The 27,369-nt window shown below is 43.4% G+C and overlaps 1 protein-coding gene across 1 annotated transcript in view; it reads left to right on the forward strand.

Annotated features, from left to right (window-relative positions):
- Positions 1-2,549: 2,549 nt before the first annotated feature.
- Positions 2,550-27,369, forward strand: part of LOC137869237 (synaptic vesicle glycoprotein 2C-like) — a 37,700-nt gene continuing 12,880 nt past the window's right edge. Inside the window, exons 1-4 of the mRNA XM_068706497.1 lie at positions 2,550-2,712; positions 10,532-11,445; positions 19,800-19,980; positions 23,048-23,199. Coding sequence (XP_068562598.1) covers positions 10,836-11,445; positions 19,800-19,980; positions 23,048-23,199 — 943 coding nt within the window. The 5' untranslated portion in view covers positions 2,550-2,712; positions 10,532-10,835. The remainder of the gene's footprint in view (positions 2,713-10,531; positions 11,446-19,799; positions 19,981-23,047; positions 23,200-27,369) is intronic.

Consider the following 27,369-nt stretch of genomic DNA (forward strand, 5'->3'; position numbering starts at 1 on the left):
TTACGTCCAATGCCAACATTAGTAGTGCGTCCTTTTACGTTGCACAATATTGCAGATTGATGATTGTGTAGCACGTTTGACTTTCACGAGATGGGAAGAGTTTGCATCCAATATCTTCATTCTTTGGATTGTCCGAACGGCTTCTACTTGGTCAACGCACATCTTGTTGGGACCTTGTTCCTGTTTACTCATAGGAGCATATTCTTTATTGATCAAAGGCTTTGAATGATGCTTTATGAAAAAAAGAGAAAATAAAAGACAAAGAGAGATGATCATTTGAAAGTGTATTGAGTTTGCATGCCCAGAACAGAGCTCATGTTATGTTAATATTAATGCAGGAGTTATGTGCATATGTGTGTGTGTGTGTGTGTGCGTGTGTGTGTGCAGGCATGTCCTGATATGAATAATGTGTGTGTGCGTGTTTGGTTTTATTCATTTCAACCCTCAAATTAAACAACAGCTGCACGATAGAAATGCAAATGTGTCTGCGTTTTTTATTTGACTGAGTGAGAGGGACGTCCTCGCAGGCTTCCTTCCTCGCTCCTTGAGATTTCTCCTGTAATGGTTATTTCTGAGAGCGGAGGAGAGGAGTGCTCATTCACCGGGGTTCATAATGGCCCTTCTGCAGCCATGCAGAATGGGATGGGTTTTTTGGGGGATTGCTTACTCTCTCTGCCCAGACGTCCGCATTGAACACTTTTAGCCTCAAAGTTTGGCACCGACTGGCTTCCTTCAGAAGGAGCAGATACAAAGACAGAGCAAAGAAACACACACATATACACTTACGTTTCATACATACTGTGCATAGGTGTCATCATGAGCTCAGATTGGCTATATGTTAAAAAAAGAAAGATCAAAATCGATGCAGCAGAAACTTAAATCGTCTTTTTCATTCTTCCTCATTGTCAAAACCTTGTGCCTACATTACCCACGATGCAACTCAACAGCCAGTAGTTCGGTCGTGAATTTAGGTGTGTCATGCTAGTAGCGGCGACTGTAGCCTTGAACTGCTCGCCTGCAGCCACAAACTGCATATAAGAAGTAGAAGTAGTCGTCGTGACGTCTCTCATTGGTTTGACGACTGATGTTTTGAAGCCTCGAGTTCGGCGATTTGTCCGTCGCCATCTTGGCTTTTTGCAACCAGTGAACAGGAAGTGACCACATTTGGACTGAGGAGGAGTGTCGTAGAGGCGCCATATACGTCTCTGGTAGAGACCTGTCAATCACAAGGTAGCCCCGCCCCTAAAGCATACCCTGCTTTATGGTCTGTTTGACTCTAAATGGACCATAATTTACTAAATGAACATCATGCTGTATTGAAGAAGACTTGGAACTAGAGATTGAGACCATAAACTCATGTTTACAATGTTTACTGAGGGAATAAATCAAGAGAGAAGTAGAGTCATTTTCTCATAGACTTCTATGCAACCAGAGGAGTCGCCCCCTGATGGACACTAGAGAGAATGCAGCTTTAAGACACTTCGGCATCGGCTTCACCCGTCAGAAGCGGAGGTTGCCGCCTGCCTGCAGCAGAGATGAGCAGCTACAGAGGCCTTAACCGACTCAAGTGAGATCACTTGAGGCAGTTTATCAGTTTAATCTCTCTCGGTAGCCTCTAAAAGAGCTTTAAACACATATGGGCAACTACGCAGCATCACTAACAAAGACATGTGGATAGAGCTTGATGTCTAAATACTTTAAAGTGACTCTATGTTTTTTCTGAACAGCGACCACTGTGGCAACGGGTAGTAACTGCATCTTGAATTTCCCTCAGTTTCCAAAGGTGTTACAGAGAAACCTGCCAGGTGTAAATTATTAAATGGACTAGCTGCTTTGATTTCGGGTTCCTGGTATCGTGCATGTTTGGCTGACTGGCACACTTGAATAGAACAGAGACATCTTTAGCGTTATTTTTTTCTACCAGAGCTATTTAAAAAGATAGACATAAAGGATGTGAACAGCTGCAGGCAAGATTTATAATCCATTTTGTAATGAAACGCTTTTAGTCGTATTCTGAAGGTGTTGAATATGATATGATATAAGACATGGAAGACATTTTAACATGTCACAGGTGTAAATAATAGAGTTCAAATTAAACTGTGACACCTGAATGTAACAGAGCCTTTAATGTTATGAGTAGCACCTGAGCCTTTCCTACTATGACAAGTTATGTGTCAAATTAAAATGTCTGTTGTGTAAAAGGCCCGAAATAAAATCCAACTAACTCCTGAAATCTGTGGTGTTATTATTAAATGAAATTGATAGCAGACTATCATATTTCATTAAACTGGACTTTTGGCAGCGTGTAGTGCTCCAGCAACAGTCCGTCATCCCTCAGTAAACTTCTTCCCTCCTCACTCCTTCTCTTTGTTCTGTGATGCTGCCAAACACCCTGCATCACTGAGCCTCCGACACTACCCTGCTGCATGACATGGAAAATATTCACTATTGTCCGTTTATAGGATACAGCACTATTGATTTCAGTCTGCCTGTTCCCTCCTCTCCTCCCCCCTCCCTGCTCCCCCCCCCCACCACCACACTCCCACCTCCCCCTCAGCCTCTCAGCCTCTCTCGTCTTCCCTCGGACTGCAGCAGAGAAACCGCTGCATCGCAGGAGACAAGAAACGAGAGATCTCGGCGCGATGCTTTCCATCCCTGTCGCCGTGTAGACTCGTCGCGCTCGGATACGATGCGTCTGGTCCTCTGCAGGCTGTGAGTATTTTGATTTCTTCTGTTAAATGTGCCAAACTGTAACTTCATCTCCCTCCGCTCTCCGCTGCACAGTGGAACATAGCAAGCATCTTTATCCGCCTTTTTGGGGGGGATCATTTAATATGCAAAGAGAAGATGTCGGATGCACCTGGTGAATAAAATGCTCTTTTTTATTCCTGTTGGGCAAGACAATTATGAATAAAGTCCCTGCGCGCGTGGATGACTGAAAAGTTGGGGAACTTTCTAAGAGTTATAAGCATTATAAAAAGATCACCCAACATTTTTTTTAGCAAATCTTTATTTTTTAATACAGCAAAGTTTTTTCATGAAATTCAGCAACAAATAAATAATAATAATAATATCAAAAAAAAATAAAAAACCACAATTTAACAAGCAAATTAGTGACTTTCCTCTCCAGATGCCAGATGTGTGTGCGCTGTGTCGTGAGGATGGTGTTGGGGGTGCCACCATCCTGACGTGCTCAGTGATCGTGGAAAGATGAGTTGGCACACACACACGCGCGGTGGAGGCAACCCCCGGAGCTTTCCCGTCCGCGGAGCGCGCGCATGCAGGCAGAGTATGAATCTGCAGAGCGAGCTGCGCAAAGACGGAGAGCAGATCCATCCATTACTCAGGTGGAGGCAAAAAGGCTCGATGCAGTGTGTGTGTGTGTGTGTGTGTGTGGGGGGGGGGGGGGGTGCAGTCGTCTATAACTGTGCACGTGCCGCCGCCGCACAGGAAAGAGGATTGATTTCCAGGCAGCAGGACAGACCGAAATCTAATTATTGGACGCGACTTGCGTCAAACAGCCTGCGCGGTGATTGATGCTCCTTCCAGTAACGTGCGTGGTCTGTGGGCTGGTGCTCAGCCGGTGGAGCCGCTGTGTCGCCTGCAGCAGTGCATGCACCCTGCGAGTGGAACAAAGAGGAGGAAAAAGTGACGGATGAGTTTTGCATAAAGCTGTCCCTCCCACCAGACCGAACAGGAAGTGTGATTGGATGAAAGATGTTGAACTATATCCAGGTGTTTGCTGCAGGGCCACTTCTCTGAAGGCTCCTTTTGTCAGTAGATGAATGTTTGCCTTGGGCCTTCATGTAGACCTCAGTGTTTGCTTTAGCTCAGCAGATGACAATGCAGCCATCTCTTCGGCCTGTTCAAACATTCATAATTGGTTGTTATCTCGGTGTCATCTAAACACAAAAGAGGAGCTTTGGCTTGCATGGGTGTGCACCACATGTCCTGATGAGGGCCAGGGCCTTCCCGTCAGCCAATCGGTAGCCTGGAAAGAGAAGAGAGGCGATCATCGTAAAGCCATTCAAACGTGAAATCTAAACCCCCCAAAATAGATGTTTACAGACGATGACAGCACAGAACATGTGATTCTTAATGGAAACGCAGTTGAGCGTGTTTCCCCAACAATTTAAAGTGACAGTGTGTAGGATGTGGCGTCATCTAGTGGTGAGTTTGCAGATTGCAACCAACTGAATTCCCCTCCGCTCACTCCTCCCGTTCCTAGACACTGGTGACGTGGCAAAACGGTGGTAATGCGCAGAGGCCATCTTTACCATAATGACACTACTTTAGGAGCAACACTTTTTTTTACTCTGCGACTCATATTACCACGGTTTTACAAGCGTGTCGAAGGACTACGGTGGCCTTCACGTAAGATAAAAATGTGAAAGGTTTTCTCTGCAGCCAGTATTTGGTTTGTCCCTTCAGGGCTACTGTGGAAACAAGGGCTCATTGTAACAAAAACACAACAATTGTTCGTTTCAGATGATCATACACTGTTGAACACATAGTTATGAATATCATATTTGAAATGCTACACACTGTCCCTTTAAGATGAAAGTTTGCTTCTCAATAGACGGACAGACAGACCTATGACTTTGTTGTTTGTTGTCTTTATGCTAAGCTAAGCTAACCGGCTGCTGACTGTCGCTTCATAATCACCACAGACATGAGAATGATCTTCTATCTGCAAGAGAGGAAAATAAGTGTTTTTCCCAAAATGTTAAACTATTCCTTTAATTCTGAGGGGGGGAAAAAAACTGCAGGTGTATTTTTTTTCCAGTAAAATGAAGATTAAAGAAATGATTGAAAGAAATTCAAAATTCACACACACACACACACACACACACACACACACACACACACACACACACACACACACAAAGACACGCAAAGACACACACACACACACACACACACACACACACACACACACACACACACACACGTACAATCACGGTTTGGGCATCCACACAGGGACCCCCAAAGCAGCTGGCCAAACACCAGCAGCCTGTAAACGCTCACAGTCATCATTATATACGAGCAATCAGGCAGCTGTGTGTGTGTGTGTGTGTGTGTGTGTGCGTGTGTGTGTGTGCGTGCGTGTGTGTGCGTGTGTGTGAACATCAGGAGGAGAACCCAAATGAAGCGTTGCGTCGTTTGACAGTTCCCTTTGCAGCAGTGCATTTGTGAATTTATGAATTCATGTGTCGGTGCTCAGTGGATGTCTGAGCTCCGAGCCATGATGCTGCTGTATAACACAGTGTGTGTGTGTGTGTGTGTGTGTGTCTGTCTGTGTGTGTGTGTTCATCACTTTAATGCTTCATTGCTGCTGCTTCAACAGCCTCTTGAGGCTGCGTGCTTTTATAGTGCTTCTTCATCAGTCTGCCCCCCCCCCCTTTGTTTTGGAAAGCAGAACAAGATGTTTCCTGAAAAGTTCATTTTTAGGTATTAATTAAATCAGAGTTTGATTCCAAAGCCTGCAGACCTGCAGTCAGTCTGTGTTTTGACAGACCCCTTCTGCTCTTCACTGATTAGTTCACATTGTGTGGAAAAGGTTATTTCTTTCACTTATTTTCTTTAGTTCTTTAAAGCTTGTGAGCCCACATGAATCTGCAGTCGACTTGGGATGAAAACTTGTTTGCCCACAGTGAAGCTTAACGTTGAAATCCAGATTTTTGTGTGAAGTTTTTGAATTAACATAACGACAAACACTGTACCTGCTGTGTTTTACATCCACTGCCCTGATTTGCCATTGACTTACACTGGCTGCAGACACATGCGTCACAGATAAGAGGGTTGTTTCGGCTGGTAGATCTATACGAAGGGGCTTTTGCGGATAAAAAGCAACATTTGCATTATATTAAAACTCCATTTTACTTACTCTATTCAACCCTATTTCAACATGGCATGGTATCTAAAACCCTCTCCCCCAAAATGAGCTCATATGTGTTGGAAAACCTGCTAAAATGGCTGATAAACTTCCCTTTTGCCAGTAGGCGGGTTAATACAGTTGTTGTTGTTGTACCTTACCCACATAATAAATTGGGAGAGTACATTATGTACATTTTAGAGCTTATAAAGACCTTGAATGTTGCTAAATTAAGGGAAATGTGTAAAAATCAAAGAAAGAGAGGTTGTACTTATACAAACACCATTCCCGTTCTTTCAAAGATACTTAAGTCAGGTGTTCACAGGACTAAAGCTGGTCATTTAGGACAGAACTCACATTGCATATTAAGCTGTAGGAAGTCCTGCGTTATTTCTGTCCAAACTTAAACCTCACTCGTGCAGCATCTGCTGAGCTTGGCGTGTACTTTTATTCTCACGATGTGCATTTAGCGACTGCCCACCGCAGCCATCAGTGGGCACTGCAGAACGCCTGTAGGGCTCCGCACACACACACACACACACACACACCACTTACACTTACATACTGTCGATCAGTGCGTCGCATGCAGATACAGGATCTCTCTCTGTGTGTAACTCACGTAATATGTTCAGAGAAAGTTTGTTGAAATGTCCTGCAGAAAACACGATCTCCAATTCATCGTGCACAGTGCAAGCGTGCATCTACTGTATACGTGTGTGTGTGTGTGTGTGTGTGTGTGTGTTTTGTGTGTGTGCGTTTTGAGTGATTAATGAACGTGGCTGGATGGCGTCAGCGGGCCATGACAGCACGACTGCGAGGAAATGATTTCTCCTCTCCCTCCGTGGACTGCTGATTCAGAGCTCGCAGGACTTTTTCGCTGATTGCAAAAATCACATCATAAGGGTGCCGTTATAATAACCCCAATCACAGCATCACAGCAGAAGGCGAGGGGAGTCGCCATCAAAAAAAGGAAATAAAAGCGGCCATGAATGATATTAGCTTGCCTGTTTATGGGGAGGAGCGGGGGGGGGGGGGGGGGGCAGGCCAAGGTTGTGGGTTGAAATGTGGCAGCTTCTTGTGTAACCATATCTCTTACATCAGCAGAATGTGTTGGCTATAGGTTGCTTCAAAGAGGGACTGGACATTTAGACTGATCTCTGTGGCTCAAAGGGAATGGAAAGACTTCTAAATGTCAGCATTAATGACCATTTGCATAAGGAGGAGAGCGGTTAGCTTATCATGAATAATGAAATGTCAACAGAAGAGGCACATCGTTCATTTTTTTTCTTCGTTGCCATCAAGACGCTGACTTTGAAATTCCTGTCGCACTCGGATGAGAGAGATGAGAGGATGAGAGAGAGAGAGAGAGAGAGAGAGAGAGAGAGAGAGAGAGAGAGAGAGAGAGAGAGAGGAGGAAGAAGTGAGGAGACATTGACAGTCATAGAGAGGAAACGAGCATGGAGGAGGTGAGACTAGGGATTATGCACAGACCTGGCTGCCTGTTATGCACCATTATTCGTTTTCCCTCTATTATAAAAAGTTCTCTCAGTGTTGCAGTGCAGCGAGTTGATTGGCTATTTTCTTCTCGGCCATGCGGTGCAGAAACTCTCAGAGCATATCATGAGGTTTATCACAGAGTTTGACCTTTAGTCTCCAGACGTCAAAGCACTGGAAATGAGTTCAGGGAGGTTTGGAAAGAGGACTGTGCTCAGAACATGCATATTCCTTTAATGTTCTGGCTTTAGGGTAACCAGCTTTGTTGTGTCTTTCGGTCGTGTTGCGTCTTTTTAAAGACGTTTCTTTTCCATAAATGACAATGCTGAAGTGTCTTAAAGCTGCATTCTCTCTAGTGTCCATCAGGGGGCGACTCCTCTGGTTGTATAGAAGTCTATGAGAAAATGACTCTACTTCTCTCTTGATTTATTCCCTCAGTAAACATTGTAAACATGAGTTTATGGTCTCAATCTCTAGTTTCAAGTCTTCTTCAATACAGCATGATCTTCATTTAGTACATTATGGTCCATTTAGAGTCAAACAGACCATAAAGCAGGGGATGATTTAGGGTAAACCAGCTTAGCTCTCTCCAACAGTTCAAATATATGTTTACTAACACTGTACGGTAGCCATGCAAAAAAGCGCTGAGTGAACTGACGGATTATTATTCGTCAATAAATAGTTACATTTAATAACTTGGAGAGAACCAGGCTAGCTTGTTCCCCCCTATGTCCAGTCTTTATGCTAAGCTAAGCTAATCATCTAACGCTCTGCAAGAAAACATTTTAAGTCAATGCAACAAATAGCCTTTTGTTCTTTTTCCGGTGAGAACAGTTTCATATATTAATCACTGACTGCCTGCATCAGTACACTTGGTGAGGAAGCCAAGTAAGAAATAAACTTCTGACCGCTGAATCAGCACTCATTTCACTCAAATACAGACTTAAAAACACTCGTTAAAAGACTCCCTCTCGCCTTCATGCTTCAACCAAACTGAAGTGGGAAATGATGCAGCGTGAACCCCGCCGGCAGCCGGCCTTTTTTATTTACTCTCCTGAAGCCACAGGGTGGTGAGATTTTTTTAGACACTTCCATGGCCGGGGGGGGAGTCAGTGTCTCATCATCTGGCCGTGCACAAAGTTAGTTAGAACACATTTCCTACTTCATTTCATTGCTGCATTGCACCAAAATCTCTCGGGCAGCTTTACGTCGCTGCGGAGCCCCGACGCTTTCGTGCAAATGACAGATCTCTGCTGATGTTTTATCTCATCCCGCAGAGCAAAGGTGAGCAGAAACACCATGCATCAACCTGCCACGGTCTATCTGGAGACTCTACCCGGTCTCAACACCTCAGTGTGTGCTTTCCATTCCACGGACCGCAGATACAACTACAGTAGCGTGAATAGCAGATCATGCAGAATACCGGCTAACTGAAACCAGAAACCACTGAGCTGAGTCGTCTGTATTTGAATCACTTCACTGATATCATTTCTGTTTCTGGTTGTCTGATATTTGTGTTAGTGGTTTTGATCAGCAGATGCCACTGACTGCTGTCAGATAGATGCATTAAACAGCGATGCAATAATGCATCATTTGCATCAAGTTTTTGTGGCCCAGGTTCCAATCCAAGTCTTTTAATAATGGACACCCCCTGAAACTGATGCAATACTTACATTTATATGTATTATTTGTGTATTTCTATCAAACAAACACAGGACTTTCACCCAGGAGATGGCTGTTCTTGTTCTGTGTAAAACCAAGTCATCGTTGATTTGTTTCGCAACAAAATTACTTATTTCAACCCAAACCGGTATCTTTTCCTAAACCTAACCAAGTACTTGTATTGCTTAAATCTAACCAAGTACTTTTGCTGTGTAAGTGAAATTAAAAGTAAGTGTTTAGAAATGCTATTTTGTAAGTAAATTGTTTGCCTGTGACGAGCGGTAACTGCACGTTTTCTGTGAACGTTTATTTTGAAAAGACACTCCGAGCAGAAAGTGACACATCTCAAACTCACGCTAGAGACAAAACTAGAGCCCCAAACTGAAAGCCCTGATTCAAAAATATTACTTTTATCATTTTGAATAATTAATAAACAATTTGGTTTATCAATAAGTGGTAGGATACGACTCCTGAAACTGCTGTGAAGCGATCGACTAGAGAGAAGTCACACTGTTGAACATTGCTGTTACAACGTTTTATCTACTTTTGTTCATTTGCATCAATCAAAGGATTTTACATTAGCTAAAATACATTTGCCAGTATTGTAGAATTTCCAGTCAAATGGCCGTGGAGATCCTTCTCCACGTGTCTTTAGCATGTTGTATTTGTGTGCTCTAGTTCTGGCCGTACTCTGTAATAGAGCTGTCAATAACTAAAGTGTTGCTAAAGGGCTTTGGAGAGTATTGTGAGGACCCAAAGCTCGCTGACGTTTCTCCTGCAGCTGCCCAGCAGCGTGGCAGACGGACGGCTCGGACCTGACGTGTTGACAGGTCTTCTGAGAGGCCATGCCGGTGTCACAGCAGAGAGAGCCCTAAAGGGGAGTCTGTCACGCGGGCTGACGTGTCGTCCCAGCACAGAAACATGATCCAGAAATGAAAAAGGCTCCGAAGGAAAACATGGTTACAACAGACACATTTCTGAATGTGTGATACAAGTGAATACATGTGGCCTATAAATGATATCAACTTAGTTCAGTTCTACACACAACTGCACCTCTTCTTCTAAAAAGGCAACACAGCATACAGTTTATTACAACCAGCTGCACACATGCAGATATAAGATCCCTGCTTTAAATCTAACCCTTGTGAATCTCATCATATTAGGTTTTTTTTACTTTGGCAATTAGGTCAAAGATGTGCTTATTCATCTCTTTTTGGAGGCTGTAGCTTGTGACGCTTATGAATTGCATTGCATCATAATTATTGGTGTCTGTAATATAGACACATTTCAATCTAAAAGAAAATACTGAAAGACTATTTCCAGTTTGTTTTCAATGAATCTTTCTCTTTTGTTTGAACCCTCTTTCGTAAAGCATCTGGCTGCCTCGGTGTTGAAATGCTCTTTTGAAGTTCTTTTCAGTGTGTCAAGTAATACTACAGGCGAGTATTTGTGACAGCTGTTAATCAAGCTAAACTTGCTTTTCTCTTTCTGTCTCCTCAGGATGGTGGTCTCTAGTGCTGAGCTCTGACAGGGTGGAGGATCTTCTCCAAATTCAGATCAACTGTCGTCACTTCAGCGCTGTCTGGCTACTCCTATCCAATGGAATTAGACATCATTGCTTAATTATTACTGATCTGGCAGCTGACTGACTTTTCAGCACTAATAAACTGCTTTGAGTCTGATACTAGAAGACCAGAAAGAAAGAAAGAAAGAAAAAGGCACCATACCTTTGAGGCAACCGGTGGAATAAATCTCAATAGATTTGAACTAAAAGACTTTTAGTGCCAAATTTCCTCGTTCCAAGATGGATGAAACACATAACAACAGGACTGCCTTGGCTAAAGGGGCCAAGGACATCGCTAAAGAAGCAAAGAGGCACGCTGCCAAAAATTTAAGCAAAGCCGTCGACCGCGCCTCAGACGAATACTCGACTCATCGCAGCTACAACCGCTTCCAGAACGAGGACGAAGAAGAGAACAACCGCAACACGTACGGTCAGCAAGACGGCCACTACGGCGACAACGCAGCCAACGACGACGAGGACGGGGCCTCGAGCGACGCCACGGAGGGCCACGACGACGAAGACGAGATCTACGAGGGGGAGTACCAGGGCGTGCCGGCCCACAACGACGGGAAGCCGCGGGACGGCCAGGTGGCGCTGGGCCAGCCGGTTTCCGACAGCCTGAAGAGCCGCAAGGAGCTGGAAAATGAGAGACAGTCGGACGAGGAGGAGCTCGCCCAGCAGTACGAGCTGATCATGCAGGAGTGCGGCCACGGGAGATTCCAGTGGCAGCTGTTCTTCGTCCTCGGGCTGGCGCTCATGTCGGACGGCGTGGAGGTGTTCGTGGTGGGCTTCGTCCTGCCCAGCGCCGAGACGGACATGTGTGTCCCCAACTCTGGTGCCGGATGGCTTGGTGAGCATTTGCATTTACAGTCAGACACTTTCCTGAGTTGTTTGTATTTGTACACAGACACGAGTCCCACCTTGAAAATCCTGCTTTTGCTGCAGTGATGTAGACGTGGACCCCAGTGCACCCTGACATCACTGTTGGGCGTGGTTACAAAAGCTCCCGTATCAACCAGAGATAGTAGAGAACCACTTCTTTCCATCGTGGTGTTGATACTCTTTAAAACACCTGTTTTCTCAATCAGCTTCTTAATATGAGCGATGGGGTCCAAGAACACTGTTGTTTATTTCACATGAGAGATTTTTCTTTGTGTTTTTTTTAATTGGTTTAATTGGTTTACCGTGTTCTTTGGTTAAGTTTAGCACGTTAGCATGCTTACATTTGCTAATTGGCACAAACACAGAGTAAAGATGGCCGACATCGTCTTCCCTAGAAGACAGCTGTTGGGCTGTTTGCGTGTGTTGACCGCCGTGCCAATCAAAGTCCTGATGATGCTGATTCAAGCCTTTTTGATTGTTGCGTATTAAGTCATGTATATTTAAGAAATAAGATTTTGAATCAGGTTTTCAGGGGCATCTGTTTGTGTTTATGAAATTTGAGAAATCAGCAACCTGCTGACAATGCGTGTTGTTTCTGACACGCAGCGCTGCGCATGGAGACACATGCAACTGTAGTGTCGTTGCTTTAGGAGCTCACCAGAGGGTTGTCATGGCACCAGGTATTTGGATACTTGAGTGGGAGGTGTCGATGGATCTCTCCCACACTAAAAGGGAAGGTTGTGTGTTTGTGTGCCACTGATGTGTCTGTGTGTGCGATTTAGCTTCATTATTTGTCTCTCCAATATCAAAAATAGCTGCCGGGCGTGTTTCTTAATATACTGTATGTGTGTCTATGTTTAGTGTAACATTAAAGCGTTAGTCAAGTTTATTTATCGAGCACACTTCATACTCAATGTGCTTTAAAATGAAAAGGCAAAGATCGTACACAACTACACATATTAGATAAGATGATATTACACCGTGCTTTAAAATAAAAAGCAAAAGAAAGAGTCAAAGATCATATAATAAAACATATTATATAAGAAGATATTACATCTATGAAAGCATACAAGATAAGAAAATAAAATAAGATGCTTTTAGGGAATAATAGTAATAATAATAATAATAATGATTCTAAAATAAATGTCTTACCTGTGAACCCAACGCTTAAAACCTAAAAGCTTTAAAAAATATATGCTTTTAGTCATTTACCATTTCAAATAAATCACCTTTATTTTCTTTTCATTATATGTCTGCGTGGTTTTATAACCCACAAGAGAATGCCTTCCATTTACATTTTTTGGGAGTAGGATAGTTTATTATTCACCCAGATTTCACCCATATTCTGACTCATCTCTCAGTGGGAGACAGGAGGGAGAGAATAGCAAGAATGAGTCATTTTTCCAACTCACTCACACACACACCGCAGAAGTAAAGGATGTGTGTGTGTGTGTGTGTGTGTGTGTGTATGTATGTGCTCACTTGTGAATGTGGTTAAGACTCAGAAACACCGAACCAACATCAAAGAACTAGCTGAGTGTTGCGTCGCCTCCATGTCGCCTGTGTCTTGGCCAAACAGTTGCACTTGAACATAAAATGTTTTTTATGTTTTCCACGTAATCATGAACAAGGAAGTGTAAAGACTGTAAAAGTCCACACAGAGCAGCTGGATGGGGCCAATAAACACACATCGTTTGAACTGTGGAGGAGCGACGTAGAGACGCCGTAAACGGCTCTGGTAGCGCCAGCGACCTGTTAATCATCTTGTAGCCCCGCCCTAAAGCATACACTGCTTTGAGACCATAAACTCATGCTCTGATTCGCTTAAGCTGAACAGCCAATCAGAGGGATTTCTTTCATCGAGGGGCTCCGCCGCCAACGAGGGCCGATCAGTGCGGGACACACCACTAATATTAGGGTCACAGACGCTCTCCGACGGCTCAACGTTGGTTACATAATATAACTGATTGGTGTTTTTTTCTCCGTGAAGGTCAGAGAGTCTATTAGTGATCAATTAGAGCCTCTTCAGTGGAACATCTGGCAGGAACAAAGACTCACGAGAGAAATAATAAAATAAAGAGAATGATACAGAGATCATCCAGCAGAGTCAAATGTGATTACAGCACAATATTTAGCTCAAATTACACAGCATGATCTAATGTTTGAGCATTAAGGGGCTTTGCATAATTCATCCACGTTAAATGATTGCAAATAATGGAAGTACAGTGTAATATTCATGGGAACACAATCAGCTGCAGCAGCAGAGTATCTAAAGCAGCAGACTGGTAGTGGAGGTTTATTTTGGCTGGATCATGTTCTCTGTGTTACATCAACAACTTATACAGAAATAGATATTGATTAGGCAGGACGGGGTTTTCCATCCACATGAAGCTGGAACAGTTTGAGGTGAGGACTACAGCCGGGAAGTGTTTGTGTGTGTGTGGGGGGGGGGGTTATGTGCTGTTGTGAGGGTCCGACAAACACTTAGTTTGAAGCTTACTGACCCCTTTAATCTGAAATATTTTGGGGGAATTGGAGCATATTTTAAAATGCATCAACCATGAACATTTATATGAATTGTTTTAAAGCATTTTTAACAGCCTTTGCAAAGAGGAAATGTAAATTGACCAGGCAGCAACCTCCGGTGTCTTAAAGCTGCATTCTCTCTAGTGACCATCAGGGGGCGACTCCTCTGGTTCTATAGAAGTCTAGTCTAAAATGACTCTACTTCTCTCTTGATTTATTCCCTCAGTAAACATTGTAAACATGAGTTTATGGTCTCAATCTCTAGTTTCAAGTCTTCAAAATGTTTCTCAAGTAAAGGTACAGAAGTATTATCAGCAAAATGTACTTTAAGTATCGGAAGTATAAGTACTCGGTATGTAGACTGACTCGTTTTAAAACTGATATATTATTATGAAGTAACATCATATTTTGTTCATATTACTAATGAATTTGTGTACGACCATTGCAATATTGTGGTTCATCAATGTTGAGGCAACTTTAACTCTGTGTTCTGCTGGGTAGGTTAGCAGTATAGTACTGCATCATATCATATACAAGCATACATATACATATGTAAAAAGTAACTAGTAGTGTCAAATTAATGTAGGGGAATATATCAAAATTGTACTTCAGTACAGCACTCGAATATACAGTATGTACTTAATTACCTTTCTTTTAAAAAGGATGTAAATGCTGCAATATGATGCTTTTACATTAATATATCCACTGGACATGATTTGATTTGTTTTCCTTCTTTATTATCATCTCTAGTATTCCTCTCCATAATCTACTCCAAATACTGCCCCATTCCCCTCCACATAGCTTTCCCTTTAATACAACAGAAGAGGTGAGATGTTATCCAGATACGGGATGTTCCAGGTCTTTTTTTCTTCTTCTGCTCTCCTCCCCTCGTCTGTCCTCTCTGTTACCCTCCTGCTGTAATCCCTCTCTTACACTCTCTGTGTGTCTCACAGCCAATGCAGGTGATCTGAAGATATAGGAACTGGAGTTAATCTCTGCAGCATTGTGCTTCGCTGCAGTTTAGCCACGGTAGACTGGCTCACGTAGCTCCGCCGAGAAAGAGAGGGAGGGCTGCTTTTTATACACACCTCCTATCACTCACCTCCCCTCCCTCTCCCTCTCCCTCTCTTTTCCCTTCCACCATATAAGGCTTTATTTCGTCTGCTGCTGTTCTCCTGCACCACAGTTAGCATCTTGAGGACGCTCGGTTAAAAAAAAACAAAAAACGTGCCAGAGTGAAGACCTCGAGTGCTCGGTAATCGATGGCAATCTTTGTTTGTTTTTCTGCTTCGTGTGTTGCGGTTGCTTCTCCAGTGCAATCACGAGCGCCATCGACAGCTGATGTTGTAATAAAAAGGCTCTTCTGCAGCCTGACATTAGCTAATTAACAAATCCAGGGACAACAACATTCGCTTCCTCCTCTTCCAGTCCCTTTTCTCTTCTCTTTCTCCTTCACAACAAAGCACCAGGATCTATTCACCCGCTCACTGTCCAGGCACAGGTCGTTCAGCGTCAACGATGGAGCAGTTCTACGTGAACAAGAGGCTGAATTCATTCTGTAGGCTCGTGATCACAACTTCTTAAGGAAAGTATTTAGGAGACTTATTGACCAAATGATCATCAGTAAATTGTTCCATCTGGTGGTCGACTCACACAGTGCTAAGTGATCAAAATCTTTACTGTTGAGAGAAAACACGTATCTCCGAAGTGAAATCTTAAATGTCTCAGTTTGAACATAATGCACACGATGAATTATTAAATAAACAGTATTTCGATGCCATGATTAGGGGGCATTAGTTGGAAATGCTACCGCAGCAGGAAACTAACTCCAATGCAACAACTTGGACTTGTTTTGTGCGATGTACAAAATCACTCCCGCTTGAAAAGTTTCAATAATTCTGGTCTTTGTCAGCTGTCGAATTTATTTAAAACTAAAATAAAAACACAAAACAAAAATTTCCTCCAGCTATTAGTTGCGTCTGTTCGTCTCTACAGTAAATTGTGTCTCCAGTCTTTACTCTGCAGCTGAACCCATCCTGCTGATTGGACAATGAATCTTTTTTCCTCCATGAGAGTGGATTCTATCCAGCCTGGCTGGTCTTTGTGGTCCACATGTGTGCTACTGCTATAGTGTCTCACAGATGTTTTTAACGCTACAATTTGTTCTCGTGTTGTCAACACGTACAGTAAAAGAGTGTTGTCAGTGAACGCCCCCGTTTAGAAAACAAATCAGCAGGTGTCGATGTAATTAATACCCGAGGAATGTGCTGTGCTCCCGGGGGTCTGCTCTCCCCCCTCCTCCCCCCTCCTCTGCTCTCATTCCCTGCTGTAACCCACCTGCCAATCACACAGCGTCCTCTGGGAAATCCCCTCATCTGTTGAGCTCCTGCAGCTCTCACATTATGTTCTGAAAGTTTCCCGCCGAGGAAATTAGCGCTTGATTCTGCAGACGTCTGTCCGTCTCCTCTCGTCCGTGTCTGGACGCTGCACGGCGGCGTGGAGAGAAAACAGAACAGAAATCCGTCAGGAGAGAATTACACTTGAACATAAGAGTTAATTACTATAGAGAGGGGGGGGGGGGGGGGGGGGGTGTAGCATGCATGGAGACTGCTGGACATTTTTAAGAGTTAGCTGATCCCTCTGGATGCAGAAAAGCTGCACAGTGTACCGGTAAAACGAGCAGAAACATCGTCCGCTGGGAGCTTCTGCTTTAGAAAATGATTAATTTCAGGTGAGCTCAGTACAACTTTACTGAGAGTTGTTAAGGCGTGGCATCAAACCACAGTATTTCTGCTGGATGGATTTTACAAGTATTTAAAGGTTCGCACCTTCGTCTTGTCCTCCCCTGTGGCGAGGAGACCACCCCCACCAGGAGGAGAGCGATGGACTCCCAACCAATCAATTCAGCCAGCAGAAACCCACAGCAGCGCCCGGGAGTCCCAGCTTTGTCCAGGGCCGGTGGAGCGTTGACCTGTGTAACGGCAGCGACAGAAAGTCTGCTGAACCGGGCTAACCGGGCTGTTTTCTCGTTTCTCCCACTTTCAGATTTAATCCAATAAACACACTATCAAAACACACACACACACACACACACACACACACACACACACACACACACACACACCCTGTACCTTCAACCGAACTGGACACAGCGTCGCGGTCATTGAATTCACTGCACAATATGTGAAGACACGGTGGGAGGACCGTTTTAGGTAAAGATGTAATTGTTTTGAGGTTGATTACACCTTAAAAGCCTGTTTTTGTGGTGGTGGACACAAGATATTTAGTTAAATGTGCTACATGAGGCCAAACAGTTCAACACAGCTCCACTGCTTCCTACTGGCCCTCTCTCATTTCAACAGAAGTCACGAGGCTAGTGCTGGTTTGAAGGTCTGACCTGAGTTTGAACCCTGTGGAAAAATCACAAATCCAATCTCAGAAAGATTCATAATGCGTCTCAGATGCCTCATCAACCCCCCCACACTACCCTCCCCCTTTATTACACATACAAACCCAGTGAAAAGGAGCGCCGTAAAACAAATGAGCCGGTGCTACCAGATAGCATCTTGATGCATTGTTTACACCGATCAAAAGGCGTCACCGGTTTGTGCAGAATGCAGCCGTTTTGATATTCACTTTGATATATGTAAACCAGCTGTATGGTGGAGCCTGCTCTTTATATCCTGCTGCCAAAAGGAGAGCCTCCCCTGCAGCAGCTGTGCATAGATAGATCCGGTGGCTGTCACCTGTAATGAATCACTTGCTCTCAGCATCATGTCTGCGTTTCTTGATAAGACCTTCTACTTCCAGCGTATCGGTCCCATCGCCTCAAACACGGAGGGGAGAAGAAGAAAAAAAAGTCTTCCTTTTCCTCCGTCTGCGTTCTTTCTGGTGCTTCCTCTTCAAACATCTCCCCCCTCCAAAACGCATTAGCATTTTTATTAGCACGTAGAGAGTAAAGTGGATTATTTACCGGCCTGACAACCCCCCCCCCCACCCTTCTCCACCAGCCCCTCCTTTATGCTGCACGGGGGACAGGAAGAGAAACGACCCCCGACTTCCTGCGTAAAAGAAGCATCAGCAGCCAGAGACGAACGCTTTAAAAGCAAAGCTGCAACAAACGGCTGTTTCCTCCACCGTCACTTTAAATCACCAGTCGTTTCAGAGAGTCAAATCTTCATTATACCGAAAGAGAGGTTTCAGCCTGGTGCCACTAAATGGCTTTTGAAAGACACGGCAACTTCTCGAGTCATTCTATCACTTGAGTCATTTCACTAACATTTTCTGCAAGGTAAACCCAGCCGAGTGAATATGCTCTGCTCAGAGCTCTCGACGTAGATTAATGCTCGGAGCAAGTGAGGAAGAGCAAGTGATATATAAACAGTGACGAAGACTACTTACGGTGGGCGGAGCTGGGCAGGATGTGGATGGGTCAGACAAACACAGGACTTTCACTGAGGAGACCAGTGTCCAGTGTCCCGTGTGAAACCAAAAGTGTTATTACTTATTTGGATGTTACATTAGTGATGTTTGTGTTGTGTTTTCTGTTCTTATGCTACGTTGTTTACGTACGTTTTGTAGGCCCAACCATGAGTTTTTTTCGTAATCATTTCACGTGAACGTGGCGGAATGTCCTTAGGAGCTGTATTTAACATTCTGACCATTAATATAGCAGCAAACAAACTATTGTCTTTGTAAAGATATAGAGGAGTAATCCTCTGAGCAGAGAATGAAGTCGCTCTCCATCTGTAGGTGTTGTTATCAGAGCTTCTCCTAGCTTTGTTGCCATGCAGCGCGTGCTTTTAGTGCATGTGAGCGTGCCCCACTGGTTTTCTTACCAATTATTGAACTTTTATGGCGAAACGTGCCTACATTGTAAAACATGGAATTTGGGAGACAATAAAAACAGATTTCAGAGGGCCCTAATATAAGATAAATGAAATGCAAACACAAGTCCCACGTAGAATAAAGCTTCTGTTGAAGCACGTTATTGCCTGTGCACATTAGGTGTAACGTAACCCTTTTACACTCTGTAGTTTTATCATGCAATGTGGATCAACAATGCTTGCTACCAGACACTGACCCTGCTAACCCAGTCTCATGATTACAGTAAAGCAAAGCAAAACTCCATCTTGCGTCCACTCAGAGGACATGGTTGATCTACTGTGTTGTTGTGCTCCAAGCTCAACTTATCGATCCCAGCTCTGCCACAGACGTACATTTTGATGTGGTCCTCAGTGTTCCGTCGATAACTGGGAAACAACAGAAACAATTTCCGTCTGAGCTCTGTTACTCCACTGATGCACTTGGAAAGCACCACTTAACGCTTCAGCCGGTGTTTAGCTGTGTGTGTGTGTGTGTGTGTGTGTGTGTGTGTGCGCGCGTGTGTGTGTGTCCAAGACTAATGCAATCCTAGACCATGAATACCGGCAGTGCCGCCAGTTGTCAGACCAATCTAACTCTACAAATGTCTTTAATTAATGTCTAATGGACATGTAGCCTTTCTATACTGTGCAACTGTATCACGGGGCCTGTGCTACGCTACGTTAGCTTTATTCTGCAGAAATGTTAAAGCTTGGAGGAAACTGGCACTTCTGAATTGATCCTCAGCACCTGCTTTGAAACAATTACCAAATACTAAAGAATTGAATTGTGATAAAGAGAGTTATCACCCGACTTTGCTCTTCTCTTAACTCTACTGTTTTGATTCACTCTCACGGCTCTCATCAGTCTTGTTTCTACGCACCATTCGACTCCCGATGGTTGAGATCGTTTACTCTCTCTCTCTGCTTCCAGGTAGCATCGTGTATCTGGGGATGATGTTTGGCGCCTTCTTTTGGGGCGGCCTGTCAGACAGGGTGGGACGTAAACAGTGCCTGCTGATATCCCTGTCTGTCAACGGCTTCTTCGCCTTCCTGTCCTCCTTCGTCCAGGGCTACAGTATGTTCCTCGTCTGCCGCATGGTGTCCGGATTCGGGTGAGTTCTCATCTCTTGAATATTGCCGTCTCCCTTCCTCCAAAGTCAAAGCACACAACAGGAGGTTATTCTAACGGCCTGAGTGTGTGTGTGCGTGTGTGTGTGTGTGTGTGTGTGTGTGTGTGGGTGGAGGGGTGGAGGGATGGAGGGATGGGAGGGCGAAACAAAGCGAAAAAACAAAACATCTGCAGAAAACAGTAAATGAACATCTGTGTGTTTGAGAGCTGGTGTGATCCGCTCGGCTGAACACGGCTTTGATAAATGACCTCGCTGGTCATATATGACTCATAAAGGTCAACTACATATTAAACGTCAAGCTGCAGAGCAAGACAATACACAGAATATATATATACACACACACACACACACTGTATATATATTGTGTTTGTACCACTACATTTTTAATTGGACCAGCAGTGATGACTTGAGCTCACGTAGGTTCATGGTGAGCTTCAGAATATATTAATCACAACTAATGTAATCTGAAGCTCCAGGTGAGCTTCAGGCCCTGAAAAGCCTGAGGGCCTTCATGCGGTTGGTTAAAAAAACACTTTCCTATTCTTATCTTCATTTTCAACGTTTCCTCAGACAATTTTGGCTTGATATTTTACAAAAAGTTACTTACTACTAAAAGCAACATGCGTTAATTTCCGCTCGTTACATGCATACGGTCTTTTCAAAATAAACCTCTGTCTTCACAGGAAACTACTTACTTTCATAATTGTTTTAACCCAAACCACGATCTTTTCCTAAACCTAGCTAAGTTGTTTCCTGTGAAGACGGAAGTTTATTTTGAAAAGACTGTATGCATGTAACGGGTGGAAATCGAGTGGAACACAAAAAAATGAGTAGAAACTGTTTGTAAGATATCATACGAACCTTTGTATGAGGATCTATAGCTGAAGTAAAGAAAAATGGTGATATAGTTTATCTATACATGTATTATCCTATAATCAGTCAAACAGGATAACGTCAACATTATAACATAGCGTTGTGTGTGTATTTCAGCCTCAAAAAGAAATAAAATATACAATCTATAAGAGAAAGACTGTGATAACAGCAGACCAAGTGACTCATAGAACCGGTCTGAACCACTCGGATACTGTGGTCACACCGAAGATGTATCGGTGAAGGTGGTAAGTTCTCCTAAATCTCCTCAAAAGGAATCTGTTTGTGCGAGTTCTTCTTACGTGAGACACACTGCATCTGTTCGAGAGAGCTGTCAAACTCAAGAAATGATAAAAAAACATTTTGTTTTCAGTTTGTTTTTATTTGAGTGTGTATGTGTTGCATATCTGCCTCCATTACAACCCACCGGTCCGGTCTGTTCTTCGTGTTCTGGCAGCAGAATCTCCTGATGTGCTCTCAGCTCACTTGTGTTTAGTTACCAGTAAACCCAGTAAACTCTATCTGAGTCCAAAGCAAACAGCTTAATGGCTCTGCGTTACATTTTTAATGAGCAGCTTTTGGCTTTTATTTCATCACTTAAATCTCGATCTGCATGCGTGTGTGTGTGTGTGTGTATACTCATGACGGGGGTTGAAGAGATTCATGATCGTACGTTTACTTTTGGGAATATGTAACACTTTGAGTTTTTAAATCTTTTTATACAGCCGAATACGATCCGGCATCAAGTGTTTGACTAGACTCTGCTTGTCTCATTAACATTTTTCCTCACCTCATTAACTTTGCTTCCATCAAGCTGCCGCGACAAATAGAGAAAAAAAAAAGAGAATCAAACTGTCAATTTGTCAAATCGTGATCGGCTTCGCAGTGGCCTTCATACAGAATTACTCAGAAAGACTTCAACTAGAGATCTCAAAATCTGCACAGTCGGTATTTTCTATTAAAGGCACAAACAAATTGGAGTTCTCTTCAGTTGCATGTCAAAACGTCCCTCAGATCTTTATTCATTTTCTATCAAATTGAGTTTAAAGGAGAATCATGAATTTTTGTATATTATGAACCGTTATAAACTAATCAAACCACACAGCTGTTACCGGTTGCATCCGGTTCTTTCTTATGTGTGTAGTGAACAGTATTTGTATAATGCTTGTTGTATGTGATATACAGTATTATTATTCACCTGCATGGGGACTGGGGTTGAACATTATTGAGGTTTGTGTTTATTACAAACGGTCCTTGTTAAATAAAGTTGTAAAAATGAAACAAAAATAAAGTTTACAGCAACTTTGTTGTTGAAATCTATATTTTTTAAATAGAGTTAATTAAAGAAAACGAAGAAGCTGTGTCACACTGAATATAGCAGTGTATTGTTTTATAATGCTGAAAGATCTCTTTAATGGAAACAAACAATGAAAAACAGAATCCGTCTCTCTGTCTGCTGCACACTTTGAAACATCCTTTTTGATTTTCGCTGTGGTTCAGCTCCTCATTGATCTCTTTTTGTTCAATTCACTCACCGTATTGTTGAAACTCTGAAGCTGTGAAACAACAAACCAGTTGGACAGAAGGACACAATCACATTAAAGACACGGGGCCATTGAACATAAAGGGAGACATTCTCACATCTGGACCCTGGACTCTTGAAGTGTGAGGGAAAGTGAAGATACATACTTGTTCTACGGTGCTTTTCTATATTTCCGTTGTTTAGTTGACAAAAACAATATTTTCCTCCAAACAAATGTCGAGCTGAAGGTGGAGACTGTCGCTGCGTCCTCATTCAGGGATCTTTCCCGTCACGTGGTTTTAATTTCATTCTGCTGATATCTGTTCACACATGGCCGCCTGCTGGCCGAGACAAAGTCACTTTCAAAGTTAGAAGTAAGAGATTTTATAAAAAAGTTTAAAATCCGGTTTCTCCTTGATGATCAAAGTGAGTGATAATTCTGTGCAACACTTTGTCACATCAGATAATGAGTTCACGGATTTCATCAAAGTTACAAATGATTTTTTGTAGCCATGAATCTGTTTTGCATCTCCATAAATATTAGTCACACACACACACACACACACACACACACACACACACACACACACACACACTAATGTAATTATGACAAGCATTCATAGCTCATTACAGTCAACTCTTTTTTTTTTTTTGCAGGATCGGCGGAGCGGTGCCGATCGTATTCTCCTACTTCGCGGAGGTGTTGGCTCGGGAGAAGAGAGGAGAGCATCTGAGCTGGCTGTGCATGTTCTGGATGATCGGAGGAATTTATGCCTCGGCCATGGCCTGGGCCATCATCCCACACTATGGTGAGCGACAACTCCGACCCAACGCATGAGTCACGGCGATGCCACGCTGACGTGAGCGCCAAAAAAACAGCACTTTTTGAGTCATTAGAGACTTTTTCTTCATCAGTGTTGCTGCGATTTACTCCTCGTCTCATCAAATGGTCTTAAAGTTTGGAGACTTGGAGAGAATTTATTTGTGCAGCACTAAAGAACAGTAAAACAAGGACAAAACAGTAAGAGAGGCATGAAAAATACTTTGAAAAGTAACTAGAATTCATACCACAACAGCTTATTAAATGAGACAATTAAAACAATGACAATCGGTTAAAAGAAAGTTCTGAGTTTGTTTTTAAAGATGATGCAGCGGTACTTCTCCAGGAAGTCCAGTTGGACCAATCGACCTCACTCACATCTTGTCAAATACTGACTCTAGGTCAGCGGCCTTTGCCGTTTGATACCGACCCACCGAGGCAACCTTTAAGCGTCCGTATGAGACACATAAGGCTTTCAACTAACTCCAATATAAACCCATCTGTGTCTTTATTAGACGCTCACAGAAACAGCCGCAGTATAAAGAGAGACAAAGTCTACTTATGAAGGAGATCGAGGTGGATGATCGGGTCAAACTAACGCAGACTTTCACCCAGTAAAACACGCTGTTTGTGTCCCGTGAACGTTCAGAAGCAACGTAACGGAAGAGTTATACGTCTCCTACCAAAGTCAGCAACACTCTCGTTACTTGCATACAAACTGACGGCACATTACTTTTCATAGGTTTAGCTACGAATGCTGGATGAGACCAGCCTGACAGTTACGTAACAAATGTTCTTATTTTGACCTAAAACACGATCTTTCCTGAAGCTAACCAAGCTAACCTAAAAACTAAGTTAACATTGGAAGTTTATTTTGAAAAGCCACTGTATTAAAGATGCACCGATACTGATATCGGAACGATACTGACTCAAATAGCTGGGGCCAATCTGCTCAATTTAAATCTATGTTTATATACTATATTACATTATGCACTGGTATTTTACTTCTTAGGAAAGTAACCTCTAAGTCAAGCCTGATGTTCCCTTACATGATTAAAATAATATAATAAATATAATAATCTCAGTCACTTCCACACGGTGAAACTCACATCTTATTAATGAACTGGTATCGATATCAATACAGGAAACGTCCCATCGGCGCCTCCACAGACTGTATTTGTGTCACGAGCTGAAACTGTGTGTTTCCTTTGAAAGTTTATTTTGAAAATACACGACGCATGTACGTCCAAAACTGACGCTAGAGGGGACACTAGAGCGTCACAGTTCGAAGCGTCTGGAGACACTGAGACCAAACGTCAGTATTTGGTGAGTCTGGAGCGAGAATGTCAACGAAACACTTGACTCTCGACCTCGTGCTCTTGCGTCTATTTGATTGGCCACGATGAGGCTGCGTCACGCCGCAGAAAAGGTTGAGCCTCAATGTACATTAACTTTCAGCTCTGCAGAGGTCCCCCCCCCCCCCCCCCCATCAAGAATCCCCCGCATCACTAGTTCAAAACATTACCGCAAATAGAGACGGCAATAAAGTTTGAGTCGGCGGTGTGGCTCTTCTGTTTTTATGGTGCTCCCCGCTGTACCGATGCACACGCAGCCGCAGCACGATAGCTGCAGGGTTGCATTGCAAACACATTTTCCGAATCATGGGGCTGGATTTAGAAAAGGCCCTCCAGGGTGCACAGGAACACAAAGCAGGTGGCAGCGTAGGTAGAGGCTCCGACAATAGCAGCAAAGGAGCATATGTCGGCCCACACAGTAAATATGAAGGCCTTTTAAATTCAGTGGGTGGGGGAGGCACAGCTGTCAGACGTCGCTTTTCACCATTTTTTTTTTACCAAAACAGGGTCGCAATCCTCACATGAGGTCCACAATCAGCGTTCATTTCATGTTATTTCATGTGAAAAATGTCGGAGGTAAAACTAGATTCACGAGGGAGGGAAACATAAAAGGTCGCAGCGAGGGAGGATGAACAGAGAAAAGGGAGGAGGTGTGTGTCAGAGGATGAGAACAAAATGAGTGAAATGAAATCAATCTGGTGTGTAGGGGACGAGGAAAGAGGAGCAGAGGAAGAGATTAGGAGGACAAGCGGGAAAGGAGAGGTGGGGGGGGGGGGTGATTTATGTGGCCGGTGTCAGGGATAATCGAAAGGTGAGGGGACACAGCAGAGCAAAGAGAGAGGGAGGGAGGAAAGAAAGAAAGTGTGAAGGAGAGGATGAGTGAAGAGGAAGGGTTTCTTTGTTTGCCTTTTTTTCTTTCAGGGCTGTGTTCATCATCAGGAGCGTGTGACTCTATAATGCAAGTTAATTAAGTTCCTTATCTAGAATAAAGTCATGACCCAGAGAGAAAACATCACATTCTCTGCAGGAGGAAACATCTGTGCTGTTTCAGTTCGGCTACTTCTCTTAGTGCTCTTGCAGTACACTGTGTACACTTACTTCAAACACGGCTGTTATCGGAAAAGAAGATTGCAACATTACCGCTTCTCTTTCTTCTTCTTCTTCTTCTTCTTCTAAATCAACCGGGCGGAGCATCACCGGCAGCATTTGTCAGCAGCCAAAATATCGCCATTGTTGCTCACTTGACATTTGTATTATAATTGAATGCAGATGTAAATATACTATATTACTATACTAAATATACGCCACCTTTTCCACCACTTTTTACAAAGTTGGGTGGTCCCTTCCCCCCCGTTACGTAGCCACGATGGCGACCATTGAGGGTGAGAAGTGTCCAGCGTTATGAATTCACCGTCCGGTCACTCATAGTATACTTTCTTTTGCCATTCTTGGCAGTGTGAACACACTTAATACAGAAGCTTCAGGGGATTTTCAGAATAAAAATCATTTTCCATTCACTTAATTTAAGTTATAAATCTTAAGAGTCTTGTCCTGCTTGAATTGGCGACACCCGCCATAGAATATGACCATATAGACTGTATGAGAGAAGTAGACGTAGTCGTCGTGACGTCGCCCGTATACGTCTCTGGCAAGAGACCTGTCAATCACCGTGTAGCCCCGCCCCTAAAGCATACCCTGCTTTGTGGTCTGTTTGACTCTAAATGGACCATAATGTACTAAATGAACATCATGCTGTATTGAAGAAGACTGTAAACTAGAGATTGAGACCATAAACTCATGTTTACAATGTTTACTGAGGGAATAAATCAAGAGAGAAGTAGAGTCATTTTCTCAAAGACTTCTATACAACCAGAGGAGTCGCCCCCTGATGGACATTAGAGAGAATGCAGCTTTAAGACAGACAGATTAATTTTAATACTACATGTCCCAGAATTCTGCGGGCTGCAAACACTTGTTGAGCAGAAACATATAGCAGCTGGTGTATCTGTTTACAGTGCAGCCAAACAGTCGACTTGCATCATAGTTGTTGGGTTTTTGTTTTTTTTGCTGCGTCATTGTACAGCGAGCAATGCAGAATAAGGGTGTGTCAGGCTGTAGACTGTGCCTCAAAATGACCTCCCTGTGATGGGAACAGAGAGGGCAGCGTAATGCAGAACAGCTCATCTGTTTCTGTTCGCTGCTCTGAAGCTCTGCGCTCAGGAGACGTTGGTACAAACCGGTGACTAGGATTTTAAAACTATGACCGGGACACTTCTGATTTGTTTTGACTGTGTTGAAAATTTCGTATCGCAGACGATGAACAAAACCATTGAAACGTGAGATGCACGTCGGCTGTTATCGCACAAAAACATTGTGTTTTCTTTCCTTCACAGTAAAAGCTTTTCACACTATGAAGCTCATGTCTACGAGTATTCGCGTCTCATTTTCTGGCTCTGAAGTAAAGCTAAAGATATAAGTTTTCAACACGAAGGCTCTCTGTCTGTCGTCACAAACTTTATTCAGGCGAGTGAGCGTTCGAGTGCCGGCCGCGTCTCATAATTGAGGTCAATTGATTAGACGTCACTGTTTCAACACGTTTCTTTTTTCTCCAAGACGCAGCGGTGTGTGGGTAGCAGGTTCCGCCGCAGTGCTCTTTACATCGATTGGTGGACAAAGGCCAGATAACTCTGTGTGTGTGTGTGTGTGTGTGTGTGTGTGTGTGTGTGTGTGTGTGTGTCATTCTGTCTTTCTTAAGGTGTTAAGAATGTGATACAGTAAAAGAACGGTTAAAAATAAAATCACGC

This window comes from Cebidichthys violaceus, unplaced genomic scaffold (genome assembly GCF_023349555.1).
Source record: "Cebidichthys violaceus isolate CVI_PGR_0920_01 unplaced genomic scaffold, fCebVio1.0.p SCAF_12, whole genome shotgun sequence".
NCBI classification, from domain to species: domain Eukaryota; kingdom Metazoa; phylum Chordata; class Actinopteri; order Perciformes; family Stichaeidae; genus Cebidichthys; species Cebidichthys violaceus.